The sequence below is a fragment of the Acartia tonsa genome, chromosome 7 (genome assembly GCF_053477335.1).
Source record: "Acartia tonsa isolate MP-2025a chromosome 7, ASM5347733v1, whole genome shotgun sequence".
In the NCBI taxonomy this organism is placed as follows: Eukaryota; Metazoa; Arthropoda; class Copepoda; order Calanoida; family Acartiidae; genus Acartia; species Acartia tonsa.
Window position 1 is genome coordinate 6,472,316 of NC_137266.1, and position 12,446 is coordinate 6,484,761.

The 12,446-nt window shown below is 32.3% G+C and overlaps 1 protein-coding gene across 1 annotated transcript; it reads right to left on the reverse strand.

Annotated features, from left to right (window-relative positions):
• Positions 1-4,983: 4,983 nt before the first annotated feature.
• Positions 4,984-11,838, reverse strand: LOC145324744 (uncharacterized). The gene is made up of 2 exons (XM_080167351.1): positions 11,592-11,838; positions 4,984-7,006 (listed from the first exon to the last, which is right to left on the reverse strand). Exons 1-2 carry the CDS (start codon positions 11,836-11,838, stop codon positions 5,109-5,111), a joined length of 2,145 nt encoding a protein of 714 aa, XP_080023477.1. The 3' UTR covers positions 4,984-5,108.
• Between the last annotated feature and the right edge of the window lie 608 nt (positions 11,839-12,446).

The following is a 12,446-nucleotide window of genomic DNA, read 5'->3' on the forward strand; positions in this document are numbered from 1 at the left end:
TTAACTGAAATCAATTTTATGATTTTTAATTTAATATTCCTGAAAAATTCTCTGTAATTAGGTGCTATACATAATTTTTCAGTATGGCTGAGAACTGGTTGTTATTCAGCTGATATCAATGCGTTTTGAAGCCATACTTGATCAGAAAATATAAGCCTAATAAAAATAAGTATAAACTTGTATCACTTAAGGTTGACTTTAAATTAATATGTCAATATGATATGTCAATCTAAATGACAACTTTTCAGATAATACATATGATGAACAGATTTACCCCTTCTGCAAATTAAAATGTTAGTTGAAAAGTTTATACACTAATAGTTTGGTACAAACTGATCAAAATCCTTTCCTGTATGCTTACATCTAGGTTAGCTTTTGATTATAGAGCAGCTTTCATGTTATAAGTACATCAAACACAATTTTATGAAGAAAAAGTACTGAAAAGTAGAATCATATTAAATCTTTGAGTTTGATGGAATTTTGTTCGCTTTAATTATTTTAAAAATCAGAGAAAAATTTGAATCAAATTTCATTAGTAAAAATTTCAGTTCAAGTACCAAATGAATTACTGAAATATTTACAATAAATTTCAGAATCTTAAAATAAGAAAATGAAACTTTAAATGAAACTAAAGAAGGGGGGGGGGGGTGGCGTTTATATCAGCTCCCATTGGAGCTAAAAAGCTAAAGATGTTTGTTCATGGCCCCTGTTTGATAATGAATTTCCGACTTTAGGTGAGTCAAAGTCAAATTTCGATTCTTTCATCTTTTTATTTAACAATCATTGTTTTTCGGTTCTTTTTTCCTTGAAAATTTCAAACGGCTGTAATTTTCTTATTCTTGAAGATAGAAATAAAACTTTTTTTCGGCGAGAAAACGGTTGCAGATATTAATGAAATTTTAATATGTTATGAAGACATGTAATAAAAGCTAAATCTTAAGTAAAAAATTTGGTCAAATGAGCCTTTTATAGATTTCTGGAGACCTGGAGAGTCAGGACCTGCAGGATCATACCTGCAACCTAAAAATTGACTTGAACACCTATACTTAATATAAGGATTTACTACTAGAGGATATTTTAGTATCTTGGTAAGTCAAAAATAGTTTGCTTTTTACATGGATGACCCTGCCAGGTTTGCTGGCATCCTGTGCCATTTAAAAAATTCCCACTCTCTCAGTAATGTGTTATACCCATATTTAAAAAGTCAGTCAGGTATAGCCCTCTATCTTTCATAGACTTAAAATAAGATAGAAAAAAACGGAGGGGGGGGGGGGGGGGCGTTGAATCCCTTACAATATCCAGCGGATATTAATAGATTTCGAAGCCATATTGAAATAATTCTTACCCAACCCAAAAATCTTGTTTATTTTGGTACATTTATTACTCACTAATTTTGAATCATTTTTTATAAAAGCGTTAATTAATTTACATCCTGCGTAGATTTTGGGATAACCCTCCTACACAATTTGATACCAGTTACTCCGTAGCTCTCTAACTTCTGTTATTTGTTTGTTTGGATTTTTTGGTGGGGGGGTTGGAGTCGACCCTTTTTATATTTATTAAAAAAACATTTTTTGGGGGGGAGGGTTAATGTTTTCATAGGGACGATTTATCTTTGGAGGGGTGGTATCTTCCCAAAAAATAATTGTAAAGAAAATACACTGTAAATGAGAACCAGGTCGGTTCAGCGTTTACAGATATCCTGATCAGAAAAGATAAACAGACACAGATCATGTTACTTTTATATAAGGATGACAAGGAGGCACAGGATGAACCGATTGAGTTTTCCATTTTAAGGAAGCCCCACATAAGTACTAGAAAGGTTATAAGCTATTAAATTTTCTTAGTTTTGTGATGGTTTAAGGCTATTTTTATGTCCCCGGTCTCCTTCAGATACAGAGCAACTATAGATACAATTTGTCTTTCTTTGTATATAGTTATGCATTATACCCAATTATAATATTTTAATGATACATTCACTTGTATATGATAATTATAATTATATAATATTACAAGAAAACTAAATATTAATGAAGTTTAATATGAGTTACATCATGTAATAAGGTCTACATTTATGAACATAATAATAAGGATGACAACATCCAAAAAGTAAAGCTCGGAAACGGTAGGACATACGAACATTAGCACTTATAGAGAGTCAAAACTGAACAACCAGAATATAAATGTAAAAGAGTCAAAACAAAATTGTAATAGATTTCTTGAAAAGCTGCATAGATAAAGGAAAATCTCTAAGGACATGTTTTTAGGACTTAATTATAGAGATGCTTCGCTTATAGCATTATACTTTGTTATCCTAGGAATCAGTATTCCGAAAATCAGATCAATCAGATAATTTATAATATAAAAATTTATCGTTAAAAAAGTTAAAAAACAATATTTTTAAAATGAAATTACAGACATTCTGGTAATGATTAAAGAGTGGCTATGCTTTTTAAATTGTACATAACTGTTTTAGGAATCATCATGCAAAGTTTGAAATAGGACAAATCTAACATGTTTAAATTAACGAAAAGAGCTAACTGTTTCAGACGGACAGACTTACGGACAGACAGATCGACCGTAATTGTAGAAAATCTTCGCTTTTAAAAAGACTTTATGACTATGTGTCGTGGAAATCTTCACTAAAACCAAAAAAAAAAATTTCATATATAAGAGCTGTGGAATATTTAGTTACTTAATGCATATTATTATTGGCCAGGGAGGAAGGGAGGGGACAATGGACAACTCTTACTGAACTAACCAATATAAATACCAGCAGACCATTTGAAAAAAAAATCAAAACAAGTTTATTTTGGTTTTTAAACAAAATAGTTTTCTTCTAAGATTGGGTGGGATAAACCAGAAATTGCACTGTGATACTTCTGTAACTATCCATTCTAATCAACCCCTTGTCAAATATGAAAACAAACCCCAATTATGGTGCCAGTACTAAGGTCATACCTCTTATGATAAATTACAGACTATTCACAGGAAAATAAGACAGGATAACCTAATGTTAAATACTTTTCTTTCAGTGTTTAATAATTTCTTATTATACAAATATAATAAAAATTGCTCCATCTAAATTTTTGGAATTTTCCAGATATATCTGGTTTTGAAGATATTGAGTTAAAACTCTAAAATTGAATTAATTGCCCATTGTCCCCTCCCTTCCTCCCTGATTATTGACAGCTTTTCATGGATATTTAAAATAAGGGACTAAAGTGGATATTAATCGGTTTCGAAGTTATATTCGAAAATCAGATCTCACTCTTATACCTTTAATTTACCTAAGATAAGTGCAGACAATCCTACAATCCTACGGGCATATGAAGGTGTAGAAGAGTTACTGATTTGGTAAATAAGTCAGCAATTATTGTAAGGACTATAAATTTTGCTCGCAGTGGATTTTTATTATTTTAATTATTTTATGACAGATATAACAAAGAAAATAATTTTAGAATACAGGTAAAACAAGGATGACAACATCCATAAAAGCGAAGCACTAAGACGGTAGGACAAACGGACATTAACACTTGTATAGTGTCTAAACTGAATTATCAAAATATAAAAGTATAAGAGTCGAAGCAAAATTGTAAGTAAATTTGTTGAAAAACTTGTTGATACAGGATAATGTTTATTGAGTTTAGGGTTTGATTATAGAGTTGCTTCGCTTAAAATATTGTTCTTTGTTGTCCCAGGAATCAATATACCAAAAATCAGATCAAACGGATAATTAGATCAACTACAAATTTGCTGTTAAAAAATGTAAAAAAAATCAACATGTTTAAAATGGACGTACGGGCATTCTGGTAATGATTATAGAGTTGCTACGCTTTCTAAATCGTACCTAACTACTACAGGAATCATCATGCAAAGTTTAAAATCGATAGGACAATTCTAACATGCCTAAATTAACGAATAAAAGCTATATATCTCGGACGGACGGACGGACGTACGGACCGACCCTAATTATAGAAAAGCTTCGCTTTTAAAAATATTCATAGAAAAAACAATAAGAATTAGGATAGCCTGATATCTAGTTGCCGAAAGTGTACGCAGTTTCCTGAGTGTTTCCTCATCCTAGCTCAATATTTACTACTAGCTAAAAAAGCTTCAAACTTCAAAAAAAAAAAATCAAAATTTAAAAAATTCAAATTTATAATGTATATTGTATAAATCGTTTACACATTCAAATTTTGATTTTTTTAAGGGAAGTTTGAAGATTTGTAGCTAGTAGTAAATATTGAGCGAGGATGAGGAAACACCCAGGAAACTGCGTACACTTTCGGCAACTAGATATCAGGCTATCAGAATTAGGGATAATAAAACATTCAAATAAGAATTATGTACAGTGTCAAAGGACTAAACAATCCTGCGAGAGGTAATGAAAATAAATAAAAGTTATATATAAGCTTTGTTATGTTAATGATTAATAAAGGTAAAGTAATAAATATAATTTTTGAACAATTAATCACAAATAAATAGCACCTACAAATACAAAAGAAGCATAAATCATAATTTAATAGGTAAATAATAATTATTCTTTTTGTTTATATTTACTATGAAATTAAATAAAAATATGTTTGATGTATAAATAATAGAAAAGCATAATAAGCTGGTACAATTTAATTAATAATTCCTATCTACTTTCTAATTTCTAAAGCTGACATGTTTATAATTTATATCAACATTACATATTTTTCATGGGCATTATTTTTGTGGATCATATACCCTTATAGATGCGGGGAAGGTAATCTGAAACGCCCCCTCTCTAATTCTTTTGCTCTAATTATTTCCCTATTTAACCTAAAGACGTCAATGACAGTTTGAACACAATTTGTAATCTTGAAGAAAAGACCGCATGTAAAAATATTACCTATTATTACCTTAATGTTTAATGAAACTTCTGGTATCTATAGAAGCATAATGCAAAAATAATGCTAAATTTTAACACAACATTTTTTTCGTTTGAATGTTATTATTATTATTCTATAATTTATTGGGTTTTCTATAAAATAAACATAAAAAAAATTGATAAAATACGCATATGATATATTAAAACATGATAAGATAAAGTAAAATAAAAAAAACGGTGGGATATAGATCTACTGGTTAATAAGTTTGATGGCTGTATCGATTCCATTTTCCATGTTGATGTTGTCATCCTCTGCATCGTCGTTAGTGTTGATGATGGTGTCGCTATTGAAGATATTCTTCTTTGATAGCAGGGAAGAGAGTTGTACCTGTAGACTCTTCTTATATCTGGAAGTTGGTTTGTTTAGTTTTGTTAGCAGACCAAACACGAAATTAGACAATGTTTCAGTGGCGCTATCCTGTAGCTGGACGCCATCAGTGAGGTTGACGCCAGCAAAGTTATCACCAAACACAGCAGGATATTCAATGTAGTGTACATGTTCATGGCTGAGACCAGGTGACATGGCGATGTATTTGGAGACAGCTAGTGTGTAGTTGATCATGTTAACAGGGCTGCCTGTGACGTCAACAATAGCATGATCACGGTTGTTACAGCATGTCTCTATGTGTCGGGGAAAGGGACCAATCATGACTATTTTCCCTGTGAAGGTACTTGTTAGTTTTACCAGTACTTGTGACAGATGTACAACATGAAGGGCAGCTTGTTCGTCATTCAGGAGTTGGGGGTGAAGAAGGTGGTACTGTCCATTAACTAATTGGTGCTGCTCTTTGACAAGCATACTGTTGCCAGTTGCATGGAGGATTATAATATCGTCTTTGTTACACTCCTTTAAAGCAGACAAGTCAAGTTTCTTGAACGACTCAAAAAAATCACCTCCTTTAGACCAGTTGACCGTCTCCACTCTGGATTCAGCGCAAATACAACGAAGGCAGCTTTCAATATTTCTCAGGATGGAGTTGCCTAGCAGAAATATTTTTCTGCTAAGATACCAAGCGTTAAATAGGGATTTATGAACAAGGTCTGCAGTTGGTAGAACGATACGTTCATAGGTGTTGGTGACGTCATTCTCCTTGAGTGTGGATATAACGCATTCCATAAACTGTGCAGCAATGTGTTTTGGCGGTCCAAGCAGCCAGTTGCCTCTGAATCCTGTCACGAATTCCATACTACACTCACACAGAGAACCCGCCTCTTTTACCATAATTGGCGGTGCGGGTATAGCCGCTACACCCGCACCAAAGTTCTGAGAGGCCGATAGAAAGGCTTTCCATAGGCAGAATTTGAAATTGCCTGAACCGGACTTGTCGCCTACATCTGCTGCTTGTATGTTAACAAAAAGTTGTGTGAATGAGATTAAGCTAGATGTGCTATAGCCCATAGGGAAAGGGACCATCGCTGGCAACACAGTCAAGTTCAGGCATCTTTGTGCCCAGGAAGAAAAAATTAAGTATTCAGACCAGTATACGCTGTGGCCGACGCAAGCGAGGTGTGACAGGAGGCATACTATGGCAAAACTGCCTTGTTTAAGTTTGAAACCGCGGCTACGCTGATAATCAAGGAGAAATTGCAGTTGTTCAAAGCTGCCAGACTCAACTCTGAGGGTGGGGAGGCAGCTGCCCCGACTACCTAGAACTGAGGGTAGGTGTTCGTCTGCTAAGATAAGCAGTCTAGGGGCGTCGTTTATTGGGTGACCTTCGCCTGAACTAAAGCAGGTGTTGCAGCAGCTGCCAAAAAACGTGGAGGTAACTGCAGTATTCGTAGGGAATCCATCTAATGAAAAGTTTGGTTTTGGCAGTATCCATGCTAGGTTCTCTGTAATATTTGAACCAAAGAATTTGGGTGCATTGTGGTTCTCATACGAAACTCTATAACTTCCAACGTTTCCATTGACTTGACCAATACGAAGATAACAGTTCCTGGTGATGGCAAGGTTGGGCTGGTCAGGTATGATGAATTTTGGGGTTGTTGGAAAGCGCCGACTTGTACTGCTGCTGTGCCCTGCAGGGGTCTTCATCTTGGTGCCATGGGCCTTCTTCTGGTGTCTGTAGTTGTCATTGGCCACTGCTCCTGAAACAAAAAATACAATTAGCTAGAGCACATGATTTAACATTTTTGAGTGGCAGAATCTTTTAATAAAATTAATTGTAAATAAAGAACAACCATTATAGGCTATCAGAATTCCGACGGACAGAAAGGCGGACGTTTTGAATTGTTGAGTAGCTTTGCCAGAAAAAAAGAAAAAATTGACTGGCAGATTGGAGCTTGTTTGAACACCCCCCCCCCCCCCCCCCCACCTCCCACCAACTCATCCGAAATCTCTAAAACATGTTCTGTTAATAAAAAAAACACAAAATACAGAGGTGAGAAAAAAAAATGAGAAAGTGAGAGAAGTAAGATAGGAGAATCATAGGTTTATCCAGGATCATAGGGATTAGAAAATATGTTGAAATAAATTTCATATCTGCTATTTCTTAACAGAAGTCTCCTATTCCAACCTATGTACAAAACAAGATTTCTCATCAATGGAAGTGTTTTTTTAGCCCGACAATTAAACAAGAAATAACATACTAGTAATATTTCAATGTTAATAATAAAGTTATGTTTGAAATTATGTAAATTAGGAGAACCAGTTAAAAACCACGAGGAGTCGAAGTTTAGTTGAAAATTTTGTAGAAAGTCATCAAAATAATTGGTCGCAAAATTAGTGTTGATAGGACAGTTGAAAAAAAAATGTTGGAGAGTTTCCTTTGGAGCTGGCCTAAGATTGCTTAATGTACATAACGTACATTCTTTACTTGTATTTGCAACAAAATAATGTTTATGTGCATTTAGTTTGTGTAAATTATTTAAAAGTTTGAGAGAAAAATTTTTAAGTTCCATTGGCAAAAAACTAATGGTCCAGCAATTTTGCCAGGCCAATTCTCTTTCTAGATCAAAATTTTTACTAACCCATAAGTGTCTATTTATAGAGGTACATGTGTTTTCAATATTGAATTGACCTATTTCAAAAAATTTTCTGTAATATTTAGATTTAGCGGCACGTTTACTAAATATATGACTCATAGTTTTTTGAGGCCCCCCCAGTATTTCTCTATATTTATTAATATTGTGCCTAAAGATTGTTTGTAAACGGAAAAACTCATTAAGACTCAAATCAATCTCTGTTGTTAGTCTGAATTCATTGTAACTTATAAATTGGTTATTATCTTTTAAGATATCATTAAATTTCAGACTTTTAATTTGCTTTTCAAAAACTGCCCATGTTGGGAGCGTAAATATGACCCTACTTATTTGTCCCCCTTCTTGGTTTACAAAATACTTATTTTTGAAAATTCTCATATCTCTTATATTTTCACCTTTAACCCAGAATTCAAATTGAAAAGATATGAATGAGCTAATAATTCTATGTAGGACAGGGTTAGTTCTGATATTAAGGTTATCAGTGAAATACAAAGGGTTGTCATAAACCAGAGCACAGTTTTGGATTTCTTTTGGCCAGGTATCTTTAATGAACAAAGATTTTTTAAAAAGTAAAATGTCTAAGCTTTTTAGAAATATTGTTACTTTAGGAATGCCAAGCCCACCCTGATTTACTGGAGAGAAGATTTTTTCCTTGGAAATATTACTGTTAACATTGATAAAATTAGTAATGATGTCTTCTATATGGTTAATGGTTTCAGCTTTTGGTGTAAGTATAGATCCTATATAATTTAGCTGGGGGAGTATAAAACATTTGGTTATGTTTATTTTGCCAACTATTGATAGATTAAAAATATGCCAAAATCAAACAATTTTTAACATTTTTGTAAGAACTTTATCCCAATTTGCATCCATTTCTTCTAGCTTATTATCAAATTTAATGCCAAGCATAGTGAAACTATTGACTATTTGATAGCCCGTGTTGTTACAAAATTCTAAGAAATTATTTGGAGGGGGCTGTTGTCCTATGTTACAAACTTTAGTCTTACTATTATTGATGCAAAGACCTGACAACTCACTGAAGTTTTGTAAAATAAGTGTGCAGAGTTGAATTGATTCAACTGTTATTACACTGAAAACGTTTGCATCATCAGCAAATGCAGATACTTTATCGGGTTTGGGGTCATTGTCGCGAATATTAAAATGTATCTCTCTTGGGAGTGAAATTTCTGTTACAAGAGTTATCTTAAGCAAGAGAGGATTAAGTCCTATTTTAAATAAGTCAGGAGACGGCCTATCCCCCTGGGTGGTCCCATTGTTAATTTTAAAAGAAGTTGTGACACCTTCTGGAGTGGAAATACAGGCAAATCTATCTGTAAAAGTTAATTTAACTAGAGAAATAAAAAAATTACCGAAGTTTGCAAACTTAAGGGATTCAAATATATGTTTATGGCTCAAAGTATTAAATGCAGCACTAAAATCTAGACTAAGAATAGACAAAGAAGTATTGAAATGCAGTGTTTTAGCAATTAATTCGTACGTATGTATAATGCCCTCTTGAATTAAATTTATATTGCTGTATGCTTTTTGACTCTTATGAGTAATTGTTGGCATAACCTTTTGCAATCTATTAGAAATGACACCCGAAAAAAGTTTATAGCAGGCATTAAGATTACCAATAGGCCTAAGGTTTTTAATTTTTTTGTTATCTACTTGTCCATTCTTTTTAATCAAAGTAATTTTAGAATTTCTCATATTTTGGCTTAATTTCCCTTTATTTAACATAAAATTTAAAGCATTTAGCAGAGGAATTCTAAGAAAAGCCCAAAATTCATCGATCAATTTAATGCTAATGCCATCCCCCCCCGGGGAAGATTTAAGATTTGATGTATTTAAAGATAAATCTAGTTCAGTTAGGGTAATGGGAAGGTCAAGGTCATGTTTTTGTTCATCAGACAGTTTATGTAACTTACATAATGGGTGATCATAATGCTCCCCCATAAATTGTTCAATTGTAATGGTAGGAATGAAGGGGGTTTCAAATTTATTTTTTAAGTGGTTAACAAGATAAGTTTCCCTATCCTTGATTGTATTAAAGTCTTGCCCATTGTTGTCTTTTAAGGGCCCCAGGACATTTTGATTACTAATTTTATTAAGTAGCTTTGCATATGGCTTTGAACCCTTTTCAGTATTCAGAATATTAAAATATTTAGAATTTTCTATAGACTTAAGATTTTCTTCATTTTCAATTAATGTTAATTTGTTTTCTAGGTCAAAAATCCTTTGGAAATCTACATTATCAATATCAACAGCATTCTTTAAGGAGAGAAGTTCCTTAGAGATTTCATTTTTTTCTTTTTTTTGTGACTTTATAAAAGAAGATTGAAAAGAGATACAGCAATTGTTAATTCTGTTGATTATCGTATCGAAAAAAAGTTCTGGATTAATATTACAATTGAAGTTATAACAGTCATTAACTGATGGAAAATTTGAACATAGTCTATCAATCATAGTCTCTCTTTCAGATATCCACTGTTTGACTAAAGTATCCTCTTTAAATATAGAATTAGACATACTAAAAAGTTCTCTGCTGAGAGTACAAATTGAAATCAATGATTGCTTAAGCTCTAGTTTATTTTCAATGTCATAATGATCTAAAATAGTTTCATAAATTTCATATTTAACGGTTTCAAGAAGGCCCTGCAATTTAAGCAGAGAAGTGTCGACAGTTATGATCAAGAATTGATTATTTGCTATCATTATATCTTATATTATCAATAATGTTGATTAAGGGGGGTGATACAAGACAAAGATCAATGCAAGATCTGTTAGTTTTTGTAAGTGAAAAGGTACATATGAGAATTCAATGGTATTCGGATTAAGAGATCTATAGGCATCGAGACAAAAACCATCATTAACCCAATTAAAAAGATGTTTACTATGAATTGGATTTGAAATTGATGTCATATTAATAATATCTAGATTGTTATTGATTGATTGTGAACTGGCACTAGGACAAGCATTCATATCACCAAAAATTAGAAAATTAGGATTGTTTAAACTGATAATATAATTTTTCAAGGCTGGGAAAAAATTATTATTCCTTGTTTGAGGGGGGGCATAAATACAACATAGCAAAATTTTAAAATTATTAATTATTACTTCAACTATCAATATGTTATCACAAGTGGAGAGATGTGTACTTAAAATTTTATAATCAATACTTTTATTTAGGCATACAGCGGTTCCCCTACTTGCCCCACTACTGTTTAAAATGCATTCGTAGTTACCTTGTAAATGACAACTGAATTGATTATTAACAATGTTGTAGTTAGAATTTAAACGTAAATCTTGAAGAAAAATAATACTTGGCTTAAATTTTAAAACATAATTTAATTTAGATGTGAATTTGTCACAACTATATGAACTATGATTAAAGGTACTAAGGTTAAAAGAGATTAAATTTTGACTCAACAGAGTGAGATTTCCTAGGCTTTTAATTTCAATACTTGGATTGGTTCTATCATCAATTGAAATATTGTTTACAACAAACCTTAAATTATTTTCACCCATTGTTAATCTTATTTACTCGTTTCTTAGAATAGATTATGTCAAGGATGATCGAGAATATGTAAAGATATTTAAAAAATTTATTTTCGAATCGATTATTACCACTAATTTTAAGGCAAACTAAGAGGGAACAGATGTTTCTAAAAATAATTGAAAAGCCAACCTTTAGAGTAGGGCGAGAAGCGACAATGTCCACTGGCCGAAAGCTGATTCATGCTGTGCAGATTCTTATAAAATAAAATAGAGAGTAAATTATAGTGAACAATTAAGGTTTCTGTCAACCTATAGATAGTTTTGACTAATACATAAATGTTAATAAAAGGTATGCAAAAAAAAACTGTAACAATAAGATTCAAGGGGCAAGGGGAGTAATACATGAAACAAATTTGTGATAAAACAAGAAATGGCATTACTAATATTGTCACGAAGGGGGTGTTTATAGAAATTTGTATTTGAAACACAAAAAAAAGAAACAAAAAGATTTCCTTTAATACAATAATAATTGATATTGCCAATGTAGAATTTTGTCATAGGTTGGAAGTAATAAAAAAGTCTATAATAATTTTTATTAGTATGTAAAGAGAAAATTTGGAAATAATTTGAAAGTGTGGGTGTTATGCTGTAAATAATGGGAAAGGTGGGTGAAACATGAAATATTAATATTATACAACTAGAAATATCATTCCTATTGTAGATAATAATAAAAAGCCGAAAGTAATAAAATTGTAAAAGTTTAAATGATTTTAAAGACAGAATATATAGAAAATATGTTAAAGTATAATTAATGTTTCTTACCAAAAAAAATGATAGATCACACAACACTCCTTGACGGAAAAAAAATAATATGGTGTGTATTTGTTACAGAAATGTTAGGGGAGAAGGGGGAAAGGAATGTTAAGAGAGGCAATTTGGTTATGGCTGGAGAGGGGGGCGATGTAAGTTTGATGTAGACTACGTGGCTCTCTAGGCGGTCAAAACATTTGAAAGGGGGAGGGGGGAGGGTCAAGTGCGTGTAAGG